This window comes from Perissodus microlepis, chromosome 13 (genome assembly GCF_051167445.1).
Source record: "Perissodus microlepis isolate ML-2025 ecotype Zambia chromosome 13, ASM5116744v1, whole genome shotgun sequence".
NCBI lineage: Eukaryota > Metazoa > Chordata > Actinopteri > Cichliformes > Cichlidae > Perissodus > Perissodus microlepis.
This window is the reverse complement of record NC_140473.1, coordinates 28,055,254-28,074,985: the sequence shown is the minus strand read 5'-3', so window position 1 is coordinate 28,074,985 and position 19,732 is coordinate 28,055,254. Positions and strand designations below refer to the sequence as shown.

General features: G+C 37.9%; 1 protein-coding gene across 3 annotated transcripts in view; it reads right to left on the bottom strand.

The window, feature by feature from the left end:
- atrnl1a (attractin-like 1a) overlaps window positions 1-19,732 on the bottom strand; it is a 308,853-nt gene that overhangs the window by 135,667 nt on the left and 153,454 nt on the right. For all 3 annotated transcript variants that reach the window (XM_084948292.1, XM_084948294.1, XM_084948293.1), the window contains 3 exons: window positions 17,151-17,245; window positions 15,556-15,634; window positions 12,459-12,616 (listed from right to left, as the gene is read on the bottom strand). In XM_084948292.1, the coding sequence (XP_084804418.1) occupies window positions 12,459-12,616; window positions 15,556-15,634; window positions 17,151-17,245 (332 nt within the window). The remainder of the gene's footprint in view (window positions 1-12,458; window positions 12,617-15,555; window positions 15,635-17,150; window positions 17,246-19,732) is intronic.

Genomic DNA, 19,732 nt, shown 5'->3' with positions numbered 1-19,732 from the left:
CATGTAGATGAAGATCAAACTATATTATATAAATAACAAATGTGTTATTCATGAAGAAATATCACTTCTTCCAACTGTAAATTAAATTATGTTTATAAGGACAGCTTATGCTTTTGATATTAAGTGTATTGGAACAAAAAAAAGATATCCGAGGAGAGACTATGACATCTAATTACTATGAGGACATGTTGCCCTCAGAGTTTCTCTTGAAATTAAAAGCTAACTTTAAAATCTAATAAATTCTTAACAATTAAACTTTAGATGTCTTTAAATGTGCATCAGTTGTTTAATAAGAAATCATCCTATGCTAGACAGACCCGCACTTTCTTATTCTTTTTCATTTTTGCGTTAAGAGGCGAAAAGTCTTTCATTTTGTACTAATTGTCTTTCAAAGGTGTCAAAATCTTACACTTTCTCTCATGAAACTTTAAGATAATATAAAAGAGGTGCAGGCAAAGCCACTTATGTACTTAGTAGCACTGAGTAGTAGTCTACCCCTCACATGGCATTGTGAGGGGGTAGACTGTGAAAAATGAATTTAAAAACATTAAACCACTGCAGCTAACTGGGGTTGTAAAATATAAAATAAATACTGATGGGACGCATCAAAATAACGGCACTGTATTTCAGCCATGTTCAACATGGGGATACCTTTAAATGGCCCTAATAGTCAAAGAGGCTGCGTCTTTGTCTTTGGTGAATCCTTTGAGACTACTTGGGAGGGGAAGAGGGAAAGAAATGGGGCAGAATGAGCTTAAGAGGTTTACCAGCACTTGTGCAGCAGGTAAAATGGCCTGACAGTGAAAAAGCTGCAGAAAAGCTGATTTTGGCCCAGTGGGACACAGCATTAATACAGGCATCAGGGAGAAAAGAGCCTGGCTTTGCATTCAGGCTTCTACTGCAGCAGTTTACATCATTCCCCCCTGACAATATAAAGAGTTATTATGAGTGTACACACATACTGCAACAAGGTAAAAAAACAAAACAAAAAACAAACAAAAAAAAGCACACATTTACTGTCAAACAATGGATAAACATCCTGTACACTGAAAAACAAATGCAACAAAACAAACACAAACTTGCACAGTGGACAAATTATGATCGCTGCACTTAATGCAGTGAGTTTAAACTGCTCCTAATTTTTCTCTCCCGCACTCATGAGTCCCATACCAGCTCCAGCCAACTACCATCATTTCAATTTACAACAACTGCAGTCGTTAAACAACTATAATCAATAAGATGTTTAGACCACACCCTTTTCATCCCAGCACACACCACTGCAGAGCCACAAACGAGAATCTAACACGAGGACAAACACATAATGCAAGCTTAATGTGCACATACGTAGAATGAGCAAATTACCATCAGACAAGTATAACTTGGACAATTTAAGTACAACTTAATTCATTTCAATAGTGACAAGAAATGCACTATATTTGTGCAACTCTTACTGAGATACAGAGGAGATAATTCTATGGTCATTTTCAAGCTACTGTTTTTGCTGGTTTCTTCAAAGCAAACTTAACTGTGTCTCTTGACACAGGTTTTATATGCTTTAAGTAAAAACTGCAGAGTGGTGTACAGCAATACTGGCATTTAGATTTTGGCAGCAAAGACCTGTGCACACTTAAAGTTTGGCAGTTTGCCATGGTATTACTTGCAGCATTTTTTAAACACAAAACTGATGCATATAAGAAAGTACCCTAAACTATTTGTATAACCATGTTGTTATCCTGCTACCATTCTTTACATGGTGTTATTATTTTATGGAGACCTGTAGTAATTTGGAGTAATTGCCAAAGTCCTTTTCAATATCAATCCTTAGCAATAAAAGCCATGTCAATAAAATCGCATCAAAGACAAATGTCCTGTGACAATTTTAGCCTCATTCACCAAGACAATGTCACATCTTGGTGATGTTGCCTTTTTCCTATAATTTTTGTAGGAAAGATGTTCTGAATGAACATCTTTGTGTGTGTTTTAAAGGGATGCTTTGTCATTAAAAAGCAAAGTTTGGAAACCTTTTGGTACAAATCTAGGTTTTCTGCTTCTGTACAGCATGGAGAGGAGCAAAATGTCAAAGGAAATGAGATGGATAACATAAATGACAGCATCCTTACTGTGAACAGGCCCAACAGCCTTTAGGTTGACTTTAGGTCTAGTTGTTGACCAGTGATGACAGTAAATCTGAGTAAAACACACTTTATAAATACTATGTCAGTCAGTCACCTTTCTCATGCACTGTGTGTTAATAGACCTCTCTGCTTTGAACCATACTTCTTATAAATCTCTGTCTCTCTTCCACAGCATGTCTTTATCCTGTTTTCCTTCTCTCACCCCAACCGGTCGCAGCAGATGGCCCCACCCCTCCCTAAGCCTGGTTCTGTCGGAGGTTTCTTCCTGTTAAAAGGGAGTTTTTCCTTCCCACTGTTGCCAAAGTGCTTACTCATACGGGGTCATATGATTGTGGGGTTGTTCTCCGTATGTATTGTGTATTATTTTAGGGTCTACCTTACAATATAAAGTGCCTTGAGGCGACTGTTCTTGTGATTTGGCGCTATATTGAATTGAAATGAATTGAATCTGTGAAACTAACATATGAAACAGCTGGTTGGAGCAGGAGTGATAGAAAATAAATAGTAACTGTACTTCTAATAAAGGAATTCTAACACAGGACTAATATAGGAAGTCCAGTTTCCTTCTTTTATTTCTCAAGATCTCAAAACTACCATGATCTGGATGACTGAGAACCTACAGAGATAGTGGGACGGGTAATTTCTCAATCACATGAGGTCCCCAGGCAACAATAATCCCATCCAAAAAGGGCTTAAGACAAATCAATGTCAGATACTGTAATGGTAAGTACTGCACTCCTGAAAGATTAGACATCTTTAGTGAAATTTACATTGAAAAAGAGCGATTACATGAGTCACCACGGTATATGCTATTTATGGAATGGAAAGTGCTCCTGTGTGCTTTGCATGTTGAATTATTTATTGCTACATATATTTTTTAAGCCCGTTCATAGTTTTGATGCATCTGTAGGAACAGCTCTACTGAGGTTAGTGGTTTTAGTTTAATATACTGCAGCTGTTGTAATAATAATAATAATAAAAACAGATTCTGTTTTTCACAACAGAATCTGTGAATTTAACTTCAACAAAATGGACATAGCTGCGGTGACATCACCAACTAGTTTTGGGCTCATTTTAAAGCCTTAACATCAGCATTTTGGCCAATGCCATGTTATTGGTGTTTTGAACAAGAAGGGTGGAGTGTAACTATGCTACAAAGCTGCAATAATACACTGTGGGGGTGTGGCACAAGCACACATAGCGCTGTCAAAGTAGTTGTGCATTTTAATGTTGGAGTTCGCTCAATCAAACATTTCAAAAATTACAGAAAATTTTTACGAGAATCTAAAAAACATGCAAAATGCTCATTGTGCAAGAGTTAGTGGCCAATACTACAAAACAACTTCAAATGAGTTTCAGACATACCTCAAGTTAAAAAAGAAAAAGATGAAGGATTCAGGAAAAAGATCGGATTCATATACACTGAACAATGATTTAGAATAAAAGAGATGCCTCAGTATATTTCACTTACGGATTTAAATGACTGTAACATTAGAAGAACTGATGTTTCTATTGCGATATAACAAAGCTTTGAAACAGTACGGTGAGTGCTGCTGGAGCAGACTTGGTCCTAACACAAACTGCAGCTACAGGAAATACAGCAGGGAGAATGGGTCAGAAAAAAATACTACAGAAGGGAATTCTCCAAAACTCAGACAATAAACACTGAAACAACCCACACATCACAGCACAAACACATGATAGAATGTAATTGTTTGAAGGTCAGGGGTCAACCGGCTAGTCAGAACTGCAATTACCAGAGAAGAGAGTGAGAGTGAGAGGAAGGACTGGGAGGGAGGAGTAAAAAAAATGAGAAGAACAGGAATGACATAAAGAGGGCTCCAAGGACTCCAGTGCTACAATCCAGTCATTATGAAGGGACTCCGGTGGCCCTCTGGGGACAAGCTTAAGAGCTGTGACAGCAGTGGGCTGCCTTTGATTTCCCTAACCCTGAACCAAGGGCTGCTTGTTAAAATGTGGAATAAAAGAAAGTGCTTAGCTAATCAATACAGGAAGGTAAAAGGAAAAGGAGAAAAATAGAAAGGGGTGCACCGAAAGGGGGGAAAAAAGGAAATGAGTACACAGAAAGTACAGAAGGAAAAGAAGATGGAAAAGAGCAGCTGAGGAACTTTTCTCACTTAATCTTCATCAGGGCTGCAGGGCAGTGGAACTATGGTTCATATTAACTGAAAGAAACAGTCCATCACCGGGAAACTACTTCATAACACAGAGACCCTGATAGATACTCAAACCTATAGCAGCTGAAAACAGTAAGTGGAAACTTTGGAACTCATGTTTGACACAGACTTCAGACAGTAATGATGTGGTGCCCATTTTTGGGAATTTTTTCCTACAAAGCCAAAGAAGAATAAATTGTTCACTCAAACCAGTAATTGGGACCTTTTAATTATAAAAACTACACTACAACAGTGTTAGGTTTGTTTGTGTTTCTGGCAAACTAATAACTTAATCACACTGAGAAAAGCAACAGAAACAAAGGGATCAGTATTCAAGATAACACTGAACAGAGTGACTGTTTGCTAATATCCAGAAAAAGTGAATATGCATAATTAAATATCTATGATTAATTGATAATTTTGATAATTTGTCAACCATTCTCTGTCTAAAAAATATGTGTGCTAATACAATCATAAGCCCTACTATGTAAAAGTCGTTTTAGTCTATTAGGTGGGTGCCAGGCAAAGTGATGGCATCATCAGTTATCATAACTGATGATGTTTTGTGGCTATAAATTAGATACTCATGCAATTAAAATGGCAGCAATTTTATTAAGTTGTTATACACGCATAAACATTACAAATATGCCATTTAAGCAATTCATAGGTGGTTGCTAGGCAGCACAATGTTGTTATATAGCTGATCCTCAGAAGCCTAAGATGTACCTGTGTGTCAAGTTTGGTTGGTGAAGTGATTGTGTAGGGGAGTTAACAGACAAGCAGAGAGATTTTGTGTATTAAGATCCAAATCAAAAGTCTATTTTTATGTTTAATATATGCAACGTATTTGAGTTTAGCCACAACGTTTTTCATAACAAATACCAACCTTGAGCAATATAGCAAGGGTATTTTTAAAGACTGAAATAAAAATATTGTTCAACAGTCAGAAAGTTAAGTACATATTTCATCTCCCTAACTGCCCTTGTAAATATGCATGTGGGAAGCATAAAGCAGAGTAAGAGCAGCAGAAAGAAACCTGTGGAGCACTGAACAGGCACCAGTACCAACACATTTGTCAGTGATTGAGTCAAATACAGCATAAAAAAAAAAGGAGGTGTTAGACTGGAGTAGGGTTTCAAAGCGGCTTGCAGATGTATAGTATCTGGAGGCTTTACCAATCTGCTGATAGTGGCTGGCTGTGCAGGCATCTTATCTATTTGCATTAGCTCACTTGACTTTAAAATATTCACTGGCCTGGCTGAACTAACCCTATGCTCGATTTTAGTGTATTAAGAGTATTAAAAGAGGAATCCTACTCCCCACCTAAGTGCTATTTATTAAAGTAATATTAATAGTAATTTAAACTATAAAACCAGCTTAAGTGTAGTACAGTATATTTAAAAACTAAATTCTGAAGTTATTTGTAAAATGAGTATGGAAATCCATTAAAACAATCAAAACAATCAATATGTTGGGAAACATTTCTTACATCCGCACATACATGTCTACTGTACATCTGGTACAAAAATAGTCTAAGTGAGAAATAAATATGCTGAAACTATTTAATGCAACTCTATATTAGTTTTAGGGTTTAAAGCTTTATAACAGCCCAAAGCAGTGAGACAGTGCTCAATTATAAAATGAAATTGAGAGTTGCTTATGAAGCATATAGAAATCATGTACACATGCTAATATCAGCATGTTAAACGAAAAGCGATGTGTTTACAGTGCATGCTCCCTCAGTATTTGAATATTCATAAGAACCTAATGACCAAAGTGAAGCAGTTGCCAAGTGCTGCCTCCACCTACATGTTATGCAAATGAGTCCTGCTCTACCATATGTGTGCACTTGTTAGGAGAGCTCACAGATGCAGTCTTCTTTAAACAGGTGCTTAAGGCACGATCCTGCATCAATCTACAGCTCAAACACCAGCAACAAACTGCAGTAAAAACCCCAAATAACAGAACAGTCAGGACTTCTGTTTGTTTCAAATATTTGAAATATTTAGTTACAATTGAATATTTCAAATATTATCTCTGAATTAGAAGTTAAACCTGCAAATGTCTTGAGAAAATATTTCAATTGACTTAGCTTTACTGATCAGATGATTGATTAAATACATTGATTTTGGTCACTAAATGTTGCTGTTATAAATGTCAGGTGACCATTTCCCGCACACGCATGCTACACATGTATCTATTCTGTAACCAACCTAATTTGTCTTGATGACTGCTGATGACTTCCTTTCTGGTTACATGTGTAGCACCGTGCCTCTCGACTTCTGTTCTAGCCTATGAAATGCGATACTGCTTCAATGAGATGCATCAGATAGATGTGCTTTCAATCCTCCTTTGTCGTGTGTGTGTGTGTGTGTGTGTGAGAGATGGTCAGACAGTTAACCATTTAGGCTTCTGTTTTAATCCAATAATGGATACTTTGCAACTGACTGATCAGAGAGGGTGTTTGTGTGTGTGGCAGATATCTGATTAGAAGAGGCATCCTTTTCAATGATGGCAGGCACAGACGATGAGTGACCGAGCACTGAGCAGCAAATCAAATTATCACGGCCCTGAGTTCCTCTGCAACAAAATGGCTGCTCACCTCTGACAGAAGGCTTTTAATCAACTGGCGTTTAAGCTGCAATACATGGAGCGATGCAGCAGGGAAGCAGATGTACAGAACGAGCTCTTTTTACAGCTAATTTTCCTGTCATCGATTCCAATTTAGTGTTTTTGAAAAATGTAAACACACGTCTGTTAATTTAAGCAATATTACAAAGCCTTCGCTGTTAAAATAACTTTTTCTGCTAAATTACAAACAGAGATGTTCAAATTAGACACAGTTATGATGTTGAGTTATAGAACTTCTGGCTAAATTAGTTGTTCTTTCAAAACAAACAAATGAAAAGAAAAGATGGAGAGAAACTGGGTCATGTTCCAACAATGTTTGTGTGCCCAATCAATAAAACATGATTTTCTGATTAGAAACAAAACCAGGCCAATCCTACTTTATGGGAAAAAAATGGTGTCAAATGAACAAATTAGAGTGATGGTGTGTATTTTCTTGGGATTTGTTGCATCTGTATTTGCAGATGCAACATATAATTTTATTATCTCTGACTTAAGTTTGTTTAATCAAAGAGAGAGAAATTCAGCATTTGCAAAGTGTTGGATATCTGAAAAAGCAGACACACACACATTTAATGAAAACCCATTATGCCATCTTCCTCCTCCATGTTTGTATTCCCTCACCCTGAAAGTACCCTAATCAGATTACCGAACAGGCATCTGAGTTGGATGCCTGTTCGGGTGTTTCAGGCAAGTCATACTGCGAGGAGGCCGGGATAGACCCAGGGCACTTCGAGGGATTATATCTTTTGGCTTGCCTTGGAGCCTTCTCAGTTTCCCTGCAGAAGAACTGGAGCAATTGGCCACTTGAAGGGAAAACTGGGCATCTCTGCTTAGACTGCTGCCCCCACAAACTGGACCCAGATACATGACAGAGGATGTATGTAGGTACCGATGGAGTTACATATGACATAAAATACATAAAAATATGAGATGAGTGCAGAGGAGCTAAAGCTAAGGGGGAATATCATCTAATAAAAATCTGTTCCGCATCCAGCTCTCAATTCTCAGCCAACATCAAGATCCTGTGAGGGAAACACTGTAAGGCCACAATAGTTTGCCACAGATATTTTCAATATTTATTTATTTTATTTTTTTACATAGGTTGTTTTTGAGTGAGAAAAGGTTACATGTAAGGTTGTGCCCTGAGTCTGTGTAACAGCTTCTGAATGACAGACTTCAGTCCAGAGCTGGCCCGCAGTCTTATTGGCCCGGGGCTCAATATGAAGTCGAGGAGGAGCCAACATCGAAGCCATGTGAAGTGAGACTGTGGATCATAGTGTTTGTTTGTGTTTCACTGCCACAAAAGATAACATCACTTTTGGTGTCAACTCATGCTGCCAGAGGTGCACACAGCTAAAAGGTCAAACAGAGTAAGCCAGGTTAACTTTAACAGAATTATATCTTCCTGCAATGTCTGTAAATATTCTGTAGCACCTGCTAAATTTATTAGTTTATCACTATTGCTGGATCACTGCATCCCTGACATTATAAAAGCCAGTGCCCGTGAATGAGAAAAACGTTTTTTTAACAAAGATATTAGGATTTTTAAATTCAAAACAAATAGATGGGAGCTGATGGGAGCTCACGACCCAAGGTTAGAGGGGTGGCCTTGCAATCATTCCCTCTAGCAAATTCTACATTTCCTGACAATCAAGCAGGTACCTCTAGATTTGTTGCTTTCTTGTGTTGCCCCTTTGTGCCGTCACTCCATTTGCTATCCTGTGACTTGCATGTACGTTTGTGTGTGTGTGTACCCAACTCTATTAAATCAAATATATCAGGCCAGGTCATTATCAATTCTCAGGACAATTTCTCAAACTCGCCCTACTCCATCATCAGAAGCCACCAAGGTCACAGGACCGGACGTCGCATGCTTCTCATGTTACACACGAGCCTGGCTGACATGGTGGCGAGATAGGCTTCCTCTTGGTAATTATCATATCACCTTTCCACCAGCAGATATATGGAGCTTTGATAATGTACCATTAATGGGAAATGCATATGAGGGGAGCGATCGATGGACAAATGACCCATAATGAGGTACAGAACACTCTGCACTAAACTTTGACTTTTACACACACCAAACGACTCTGATAACACAAGCCGACTGGGGTTGAGTTACTGATCCATGTGCGCTTAAAATGTACTTTATACATCAAACCCTCAGAAAGAAAGAACAATTAGAAGTTAATATGGTGTGCTTCATATCATATTCAGCAGTGGGCTGATGAAAACAAAAAAAGATTCAATAATGTGATAAATAAATGGTTTGATAATATAAAAATTAATATTTCATTAGGTGAATTAGGGGAGGAAAAGATGTTTGTTTTTTTGTTTTAAGCTTCTTCTGTGTTGAAGCTCAGTCAATTCAATCCTACAGTTACAGTCTGTTTAAGAACATTAACAAATGCCTTGAGCTTCCTCTAATAGTATCACATGTAGATTTACTGATTTTAACAACTTCATTCCTATTGCTAAATCTTCATTAAGGGTCTTTTTTTTAATCAACTTATATGCAGATAATCATGCACTGATAACAAGGTTTCCTACGATTCTCAAAGCCCCCCATTTGCAGTAAGCACTATATGAATGAATGAGTTAACAAAAATTAGAGCTACTGTAGTTTTGCATGCATCTCCTCATCCAACCCTCCATCCTCAGCTGTTTCTCGACCTGCTGTCCGTCTTCCCCAGTCTGTCAATTAAAATGTCTCCACTTCCTCAGCACTGGACATTGTGACTGTAAGATAGTCTCAACATCAGTTAGCTATCCTACCCGTCATCGCTCTGCCCTAATTTCTCCGTTCTTTCACTTCTTGACACCGTTCATCAGCCCACACTCCAGAACCTGCATGACAGTCATTTTAAAATATCACCACTAAAAGTCTACTTCAATTTAATGGATCATAAGGCCGGAGTGTGAATATTCAGTGTGTGCGGCTGCCGCCTGGAGATTTAATCCGGTGCTGCATAATTGATGGAGAGACACTGGAAAACTCACAGATCATTAAATGTGATAGCAGATTTGCCAAACACTTTTCAGAATAGTTTATGCTTAATGTCCTGTTGGGGCTATATGTTTTGCAGGGAGACAGCTCCTGAAAACTGGGAATGATGGTGATCATCATCACGACGCATACTTTGTGTTTTGAACATGTTCTTCCGAACACTGTTACTGACTCGCTCAGGCACACGTTTCAACACAATAGCTGTGAAGTCCTTAGACATTATATTTCCCAACACTTTAAATCTTCAAGAATCTTTAAATGATTGCAACTTAAACATGTCCATCCAAAAACTGTTTTATTTGGATTTGTAATGAGTAATTAATAGCTTCTTTTAACTTACCCACAAGTCCTCAGAGAGCAAGATTGTAATATTGTAATAAACTTTTGTTTCCTGAGCCAACAGAAGAGACATTTATTTGACAAAGACACTTTCCTTTGGAAACTGATGCTTGTCAAACTCTCAGTTTGTATATCTGCAGCATATGGTGTGTGAGCAAATCATGTGAGGTAGACACAGTCCCAGTAGATGTTAGATTATCAGAAACAAAAGAAAAAAATACATGTTTTTACTTTTGTGAACTTTTGGTCTCTATGTAGTTAAACATGACAGAATGACTCAGTCATTTCAGATTTTGCATGATGCATTGCGTTATTCATTGATTGATTAAGTTTATGATTCCCAAAGCTAAACTGATTTAAAGTGTGGACAGAAGTTATTCTTCTCAATAATACCACATTCAAAATATAATTAAATACAGAGAACTTGTGCAACACACTTTTATAGATGACTAAAAAAATTAAAACAACTGAACAATGAACCTTTTCTTTTTTTCTTGTTTGAGATCCAAACAAAGTCAACTTCAAGCATCCTTTCTGTTACATCACACTTTATCTCAAAAAACACATATCTGCATATGAACAGTGGGAATGTGTATTTAACAAACAAGATTATAGTACATGAAGCTTTAGTTTTGTGGTTGTAATCAGTTTGAGTTCTACTGACCCTTCATGTTTGAGCACGCTCACCAGGCGGCAAACAAACGAGCGAGTCCATTTACTAAAATGCAGTTAAACCATCAATTGTCATCGGACAACAATTTTGCACAAACTGATGTTCAGGTCTGCCTGATCTGTTTTCAATGCTTACTAGAGAAAAAAAAATGCATATTTTTTTCAACCTCTTGCTTATTGTCCTCTGCAGAAAATATAAAAACATGTGTTCTATAAATTCATAATGAGAAATGTGGTTGTCAAAAATGGTGGGACTGAATGGTCGTCTTGCCAACACATAAGCCAACCCACATGGCTGTGGTGCAACTGGGGCCAAAGGTGGTAGTTACTCATGTGCGTTTTATTTCACATGCCACCCACAAACTAGTCCTGCTCAGGAGATGTTCCTGATGTAAATCCTGTTCTAGGCCCAGTAGCAACAAAAAGAAGCACAGACTTCCACATCAAATGCAGACACATGTGACGGTGCTGGTTAACCTTCCCGTCATGTTCGGGTCAAATCCGACCGATTTACAACTTAAAACACTGATAAATATTGTGTTTTATATCTGATTGCCTCAAGGCCTTATGATATCCTCCACACTATGCACATATAAAAGAAAAATGTGCTTTCAACACACAGTAGAACTGTGACTGTGAGATATAGCACATTGTGACGTGTTGGGAGCGGCTATCTCCCATCATGCCTTGGGAACATGTGTTGCCAGTTAAGACGATTAAACTGTACTTGCATTTGTTTTGGCTACGTAACTCTTATGACCGTTCCTGCTAATATTCTGGTGTAAATTCACTGATAGTTGTTGTTTTGATAGAAAGAGAAAATATTACACCATGAGTGAGTTCATGTGTGGGGTTATTGACCCTCTGAAGCACAGTGTAACACAGTGAACTGTTCAATAAAAAACTCCCCCTTCCTGCTTGGGGTAGAATAACAGGCTCAGCCTTTGGGTGAGTTCTTTGTTGTTAAGATTTTTCAGCTTGCCACAATATTGTACTGAAGGTATTGATTCAAAGACCTGATAATGTAGCAGGTCCACCAGAACGGTAGGTGGATGAAACAGGAAGTTTTGGCTCAGATGTCTGCCTTTTGAGGCTAAAGTTGGAGGACTAGCTGATGACTTCCCAGCATGCATCACAGTCAGACCTCAAAATGAACACTATCATAATAATTTTCATCATATCCAGTATCAATGGCAGACTAAACAGCAGAAATATTATTGTCCATTTAAAATAATTGCAATAATAACCTCATTCACCAGAGCTAAAACTCAGAATCAGAGTTGTTGTGTTTTAGTTTCAGTATTCGTTTGAATCTTTTTAGTAACACATTTCTAAACTGCTGATTTTTAATGTTCAGAAAATGTATCACAAAACAAAAAGAAAAATCTGAATGCATGTCTACATGACTTACAGTCAGTTACTAAGTCAAATGAATATGAAGTTACAGCATTCCCAACTCTCCTGACTTTTCACATCCCTGCATCCATGCAACCTTACCTGGATCTTGATTGGCCAGCTGAAGTTGGACACATACACGTAGAAGGTGATGTTGTGGTGAAGTCTGAAGTTAAACTTTTCACTCGAGAAACTGTCACGGTGCTCTTTAATGTTCATCCTCGCTATGATGGGCATCTCCTCACCTGAGATGGTTCCAGCTGTGAGGAACAGAAAAAGGTTAAAAAACGAATACGATTTTTCTTCTATTTTAACAACAACCGCTCGTGGCTTGTGGTGATAATTGTTTTCAACAACCAGTTTTCAGCAAACACATGTATTAGCAGGAAGTTCATAACAGTCCATGAGAAGAGGTAAAAGGAACAAAATTTGCCTTCAAAGTCAAAAACATTCTTGGATGACAACAAGCCTTTGTACCTGCATTTGTAAAAATACATGGCCATGCATACGTAAAGCTGTTAGCAGCACATTTCAATGATATTAAATGGGACCTTTGCGTCTGTGGCATTGAATTTGTTTCAGGGCCACCTAGAGGTGGAGACCAGGACTTGTTTTTAAGAAGAAGAGAGGCTTTCTGGATATTTATATTGAAGACACCATCAAAGGACTGAAAAAAAAGGTTTATTTAGTGTAATTTTATAGTTTCCTATAAATGTTATATTTTAAAAAATAGATGAAAAAGCCCTAAAAAAAAAAGAAAAAAAAAGTTTTTTCTGGCGTAAAGTAATACCATTTTTTTAAGGCCCCATTTAACAAATTGTTAAGTTTGCATTAGCCAATATCCTTTGACTGGATGACTGAAACTTTGCCGGTAATGTATAATTGTTTTTGTGGAGTTCTTTCCCCCAGCACACCTGTCTCTCCTGTAGATATTTTGAATGAAGTTGATCAGATACATTTCATAATAACTCAAATCACAACGGAAATTACACAGATTTTGACAAAACACTTGTTATAACTTCTGAAAACGAAGACATATGAAGACCGGTCTCATGTCAGCCTGGAGAGTACAGCTTGGTTTTACAGCGGTAAAAACTTTCTCCTTTTTTCCTACTTCATACTCAGCAGCCACATGAGAACACCACAATGAGCTGCCCATCAGCAAGGCTGTTTTCAATCCAAATGTCCTTGTAAAGATAAATTTAAAACAAAAACTGGTAATTGGACAGGTTGAGCGAAAACAGCGTGAATTTTAAAATGCCAAGGCGTGCCTTTCATCTCAAGCAGGCAAATTAACATTCACAGCAAAAGCATTATCATGACACCTTGCAGTAATTCACAGTGAGCCTGTAAATTCCTCGCAGCACTGAAGAGGTCTGATTTCAGGATCCTTCGGAGCATCATCAGCAGTTCTGTGTTAATGGCTGAGTTTTCAGATGGTGTGAATAATATATTTCCACCTCCTGCTTTATCGAGGGCCATTAAACACTCTGCAATAGTCTGAAGACAATCACACACACACAAAGCGCAGAGTCCCAAAATGACTAAGCTGTGGGCCCCAAGATCCCAAGAGTGAGAAAGTGCTTTTATCTTAATTGGAATCAGGAGGGAAAACGTCTAAAATACCCTAATGCCAAAATTCTGAATATCTTCTGATGTGTTTTGTCAGGAGGGGGAATCCCTGCAAGGCAAGCAGGAAGTGGAGCTGACCATTTTTGGACAAATCCTGACTGTGCGATAACATTACAGACTGACAGCTAAATAAGAGCTTTGGAGACAGACTGGACCACTGTATCACAACATGACAAAAGATTTCAATGGAGAGATGTCTAAAATGAAGGGAGTTCTTTAAATGTGTCTTTAAAGTGTTTCCAATTATTTTGGCCGATTAGATCTATGCACAGTGTAAACATGAGCAGAACTATGCTGGCAACAAAGCTAACAAGCTAACAGGAGAGTCACGAGCTTGTCTCCTGCCCAGGGCTCTGCGGGACTAATATATATATTTTTATTAATTCAAAAAAAGAAATGAAAGTAATTAAAAATAGTTAGCTGAAGTCCTAATGCCAAGCACACACTGTGCTCAGAGAGAGTCCTGAGTCGAGCACTAATCAGCTAAAATCAGTAACATTACTAAAGCTTCTATGCTAACCCTGTAGGCGCTTTGATTCTTTTATTAAGGCCTTCGTGAAACTGCTGTGTTTATTAAAAATGTCCTACAAAATTAATCACATTTTTTTTCCTCTTAACATCTTAAATTGCTTGAAGTCTGCAGCCCCAAAAAAGCCTCGTGCCCTGAACCCCCCACCCCCTTGTTTTTTTTTTTTTGTATTTTTTTAAATTTACCAGGTAATTTTGGCACTTTTTTGTTTACAGACAGAGATTGTACTTTAACAAACCCCTCACCCACATTTTATCAGATCAACATAACATGTGCTGCAAATTGAAGTTGAGTACAGTTTAATTCCCGATACAACACATTTAATAGGAGGTACTGAAAATAAATACTGAATATAGAATAAGTTCACCAAATTATTATTAATAATAATAACAACAATAATAGTAATAATAATACATTTTATTTATATGTGCCATTTGATTCTGATTAAGGAAAAATGCCACTCAAATGTGCCGTGTTAAATCAGCTCCCAACTTGACCTGGCTTTAACAAGCTGGTGATGAATCTGGGTGTGATGCAGGGCAACATGACACTGATAACTCGACTGTTTGAATTTCTTCTTTCTGGACACAGTCCCAAAATGTTTTGCTCCAGCAGTCGTCACTCGAATAACCAAATCATAGCTTTTATTCTGAGATAAACGGATGTTTTTTTCCTTGTCGTATGTTCATCTTTTTAAACCCTTTACTATCTGCAGATAAAGTCTGTGTATGCGTACAAATAAAGGTGGCCTTGTTTTCCAGTATTACAAAGTTGTGTAACACTGTTATATATAGTTATATGTAACGCTCATATGCAGCATCCTAACGGGGAACATGCCTCGAGATATCTTCATGTCCACATTAAAGCTATTTGATGGGGCACAACCCAGTGTGTGTGAAGGAGCAAACTTTGCTACCTGAAGATTTCTTTTTATTTATTATTTAATAGCAAGTGGATGGACAAGCCAAATTACCTTCAAGCAAATCAAGCAAAAGAAACTCTTTAAGAATAGTATGAATAAGTGTGTGTGCAGCATACCGGTTGAACTTAAGGACCAGGTGATGTTCAGGTTAAAGTTGTTTGAGGCGTTGATGGACATATCCAGGTTTTTGTTGGCCTGGAAGAAGAAAAAAAAGCAAGGTTGTGTTACTGAGCTGAAGAATGAAATCAAAGCTTGGGGACAAACTGACTGAAGATGGAGAACCTTAGAGACAGACCTAAGAAGGAATCAGCAAGAAACTGAAGCAAATTTTTATTTCTTTCACATCTTTTTTTGGTCTATGTACAGGTTTTGCAGTTCACGCTGTTGTTGGACACCTTCCCCAGGCTATTTACATTACTTTAACTCGCTTTCCTTCAGCCAACAGAAGAACTATTTGCGAAAACATTTTTAACTTGAGCAGACTCGTCCTGGCCTCAACTCATGTCACCTAGGGCAAATCTGAATCTGCTGGCCTCTTTTTGCATCGTTACATTGATTTTGTCTCCAGTATTACCACTCTGAGTTGTATTTCAACACAGCTTTAGGCACAGAGAAGGAAAAACAGGACAGATAAAAGTCAAGAGCTTAGACAGATTCCTTAGTCTGACTACAGATCTTTACATTTGGAGGATATATGTTTTTATAGATCCAAAGCTGTACACTGCCACAACATGCCTTCCTCTGACTTTGTTTAAAGGATTTTTTTTTTTCATTTTTTCTACCATTTAAAAGAATTGTTACAATGTCGGATACTGATATGGAACATGGGCAGAGTTCATGAGGTCAGGGAATATATAAATAATCCCTGTAAGCAAGGGCACAGGGATTATACTGCTCCAAGCACATGATTTCTCAAGTTTTTAAAGTTTTGTGCTGATCTGATGTCAGCTTGGAAACTTTCTTATAGTTGTCATATTACATGCACTTCTTTTTGCAGGATAGACGGCATATGAAAAACGACTGCCGGGTTTAAAAAGTGAAGCCAGTGTAGAAGCTTGTTAATTAACCATTTGTTCAAACTGCCAGCAGAGGGAAACTCTACTTGTTGCAAAAAGAAACCTATAAGAAAAAGAGTGTTCAGCTCCACTGATCTATTATTTAAGTAAAGTCATAGTGAGCTTACGGTCTCAATCATTATTTTTAAGTCTTATTGAAAACTACATGACCCTAATTTTGCAAATTATGCTCCCATTTAATGGAAATGGATGAGGAAGATGAGTGTATGTCTTAGAGCTAACTTGGTTTCTTACTTTAACTTTCCTCCTGACTTATCACATCCAGTTTGAAAAGATGGCAATGAAAATGACAAATTTCCTACTTTAGCCTACAAGTTAGGATTTCAGTACCAGTATATGACTTGATGGTCACTATGACCAAATTTCTATGGGGCATTTGGTTTCCAGTAGCCGTAAGTTGTGGTGTTGGTGGGCAGCAATCATGAAGGATTAGGATCAGTTTTAGACTTTTAGATTTTAGAGCAGCAGAGCCAGGCTCAGGGAGGGGCAGCTATGGGTTTTATCAAAAAGGAAAGTTTTAAGCCTAAATCCTAAGAGTAGAGAGGATAATGAAAGCACAGAGCTGGATAAAAACGTATCAGGCCACTCTTAAATACTAAAAATAATTAATGAACCTTAGCCTCTCTTGACATTACCTGTTCAGGTGTTGCCATAAAGTTGATGGCAGTGTAGTAGCGGTCATCTTCCTGAAGCAGACTGAAGGTAAACTGGTAATCGATCAACAGGTTATCTGATCAACAGAAAGACAAACAGAGGCACAAAACACAAATGAGAAGTCTTGTGAACAAGCCGATCTTTTAGCAGTGGAACATTTTTAGGCATTTAGCTGCCTCTGATTTCAATAGTTTTCTCTTCAAGAATGGCATTACAAATAAAGGCTCCATCCTGCCTGATTTTATTGACGTCACCATCAAACACAGATTTATGAAAGTAAAAACACCGGAGGCACTGATGGTGAGTCGATATTCAATTAGATGAATAAGATTACAGTAGTGGAGTTTCAGTCAAAGATCTCAATCAGTGACAAAATAAACAAGGTGCGCATATTTGAGTAAAAGCGCAGCCACACATGTATTTTATAAACCCGAACACGGCTGCTTTCATTGTGGATGCCAGTCTTTTCTATAAGCAAACAGGCCAATCGATCAGTACAACATGGTTTAGAGTTTGAATAATCATGTTGTCTCAGTGATTTAATAATTTCTGAAAGGAGCTCTTATTGAGCATCTCAAGGCAGCTCTTTGTCAGCGAGACAATGAGCAACGTATGGAGAGAATCACAGTGATTCAACATCTGGATGGACAGCAGGGGCGACGCTGGGTCACCTTGTCTGCCTGTCGGAAGGGGGGGTAGAAGAACGGGAGGAAGGGAACACTGAGGAAAAGAGAGAACACACAGAAAGAGGAGAGAAAGCAGCTGTGCGGCCATGAGAAGATAACTGTTTGAGAGGATAATTTTTTAGTTAATCAGTGTAACTGCTGCCTGCTAACCCTTCAGGGGAATTCAGGTGTGTGTGTTTGTGTGTGCACGCATGCACATACACAAGGGAAAATAAGGTTATAGCAGACTCGGGCACAACTTTTATTTTTAGGTCAAAGAAAAAGTTCATAGTTTTTCTCTTTTTCTTCATAGTTTTTAACAATCTGCCGGAGCAGTTGTGTATTGTATTTCAGCACCAGATCTGTCAGATAATTACCAGTAGGGAGACTGACATAATACATAAAACACTTTTTTTACCCAAACTCCATGCACACCACAACACAAAACATCAAAGTCTTAAAATTGAACCAATGTAACTAAAAAAACTTAAACTCATGATGTAACCAAATAATTGTTTTATTTCCCTCCATGTAGTTAAATGTGTAACAATAACAAAGAAACCTTTAGTTTTTTCCAGTAGCCAGTGAGACAGGAAAATAATATATGTGAGCTAGTGGTTTTCTTATTAATGACGTTTGGGCAAGACTTCAATCCCACTGTTTCTTACCCTTTACTGATTTAATTAGTTGAACTTGGAATAACCACACAAACCACGAGCTGCAGTTACAAAGCTCCATGATACAAAGCATAAAAAGCTCCTTCAGGGGAGTTCCCTTGGATAATGCATCTACTTCCAGTGATGCTGTTATTTGAGTTTCATTCTGACCATTGTGTGCAGGATCTCCTCCACTGTCATGAAGGCAAACCACTCAACTTGAATATGTCTGTGAAGGTTCTTAGTCATCCAGGTCATCGTAGTCTAAGGAGTTTGGAAAGAAAAGCATTTGGACTTCTTTAAGAAATGAAGAAGCTTTTCGGATGAGAGGTGAAGCATCTTCAAGGAAACTTATAGAAGTCCAGACACTTTTCCTCAGACCATTCAACTTGAATTTGGACAAAGTTACAGGGAGACAAATGTGGCTAATGAGGCAGGTGCCTGTTGACTTTTCAATGTACTGTATGCCTGCACCCAATGGCACAAACCCCACACTTCTCGTGGTTTCTACCAAATGTTCTCTGTCACATGCCTCGGGTCTTTCGAGGAGAACACCATGTTGACAGTTGACATAAAAGTCGGGTCAGTTTGACACAGATGTCAATGATGGCTTCGGTCAGACTGGAACCTGCACCGAGTAAAAAATAGTGACCATGCTGAAAGCAGACAACGTGGAAGAAACAGCTAAAAGTTTTGATTTTTACGAGCAGTGGTAGAATTTAAATTGATATAATATTTCTGCTCTTTCACAATTTCATATTCAATCTTACCATGTGCCAAAAAGTGGAGGAAGTTAAATTGTTTTTAACTGAGAGCTATTTTGTTACATTAGCAGTTTAAGAATTTTATAAGTTGGCTGTAAATAATATTTAAATAATAATTTATACATTTTAAACTGTAATCTTTATTCTTTATGATTGTTCATGCCTGCAAAACTTAACATTAAATAGTTTAGTAAAAAAAATGTATTTACTTTTTAAAACAGTCACCTCAGGGTGCTTTGTGTTGTAAGGCAGCGGTCCCCAACCCCCGGGCCTCGGACCGGTACCAGTCCGTGAGTCGTTTGGTACCGGGCCGTGAGAGTTGAGGCTCAGGTGTGAAATGTATGGTTTTCAGGGTTTTTATCGGTTTTCAGCGTTATTTTGTTATCGTTTTTATCGTTAACTCAGTTTTCCTGGGTCTTTTCACGTGTTATGAATAAATCTTCTTTTTTTCGGTACCGGTACTAGTTTTATTTTGTTG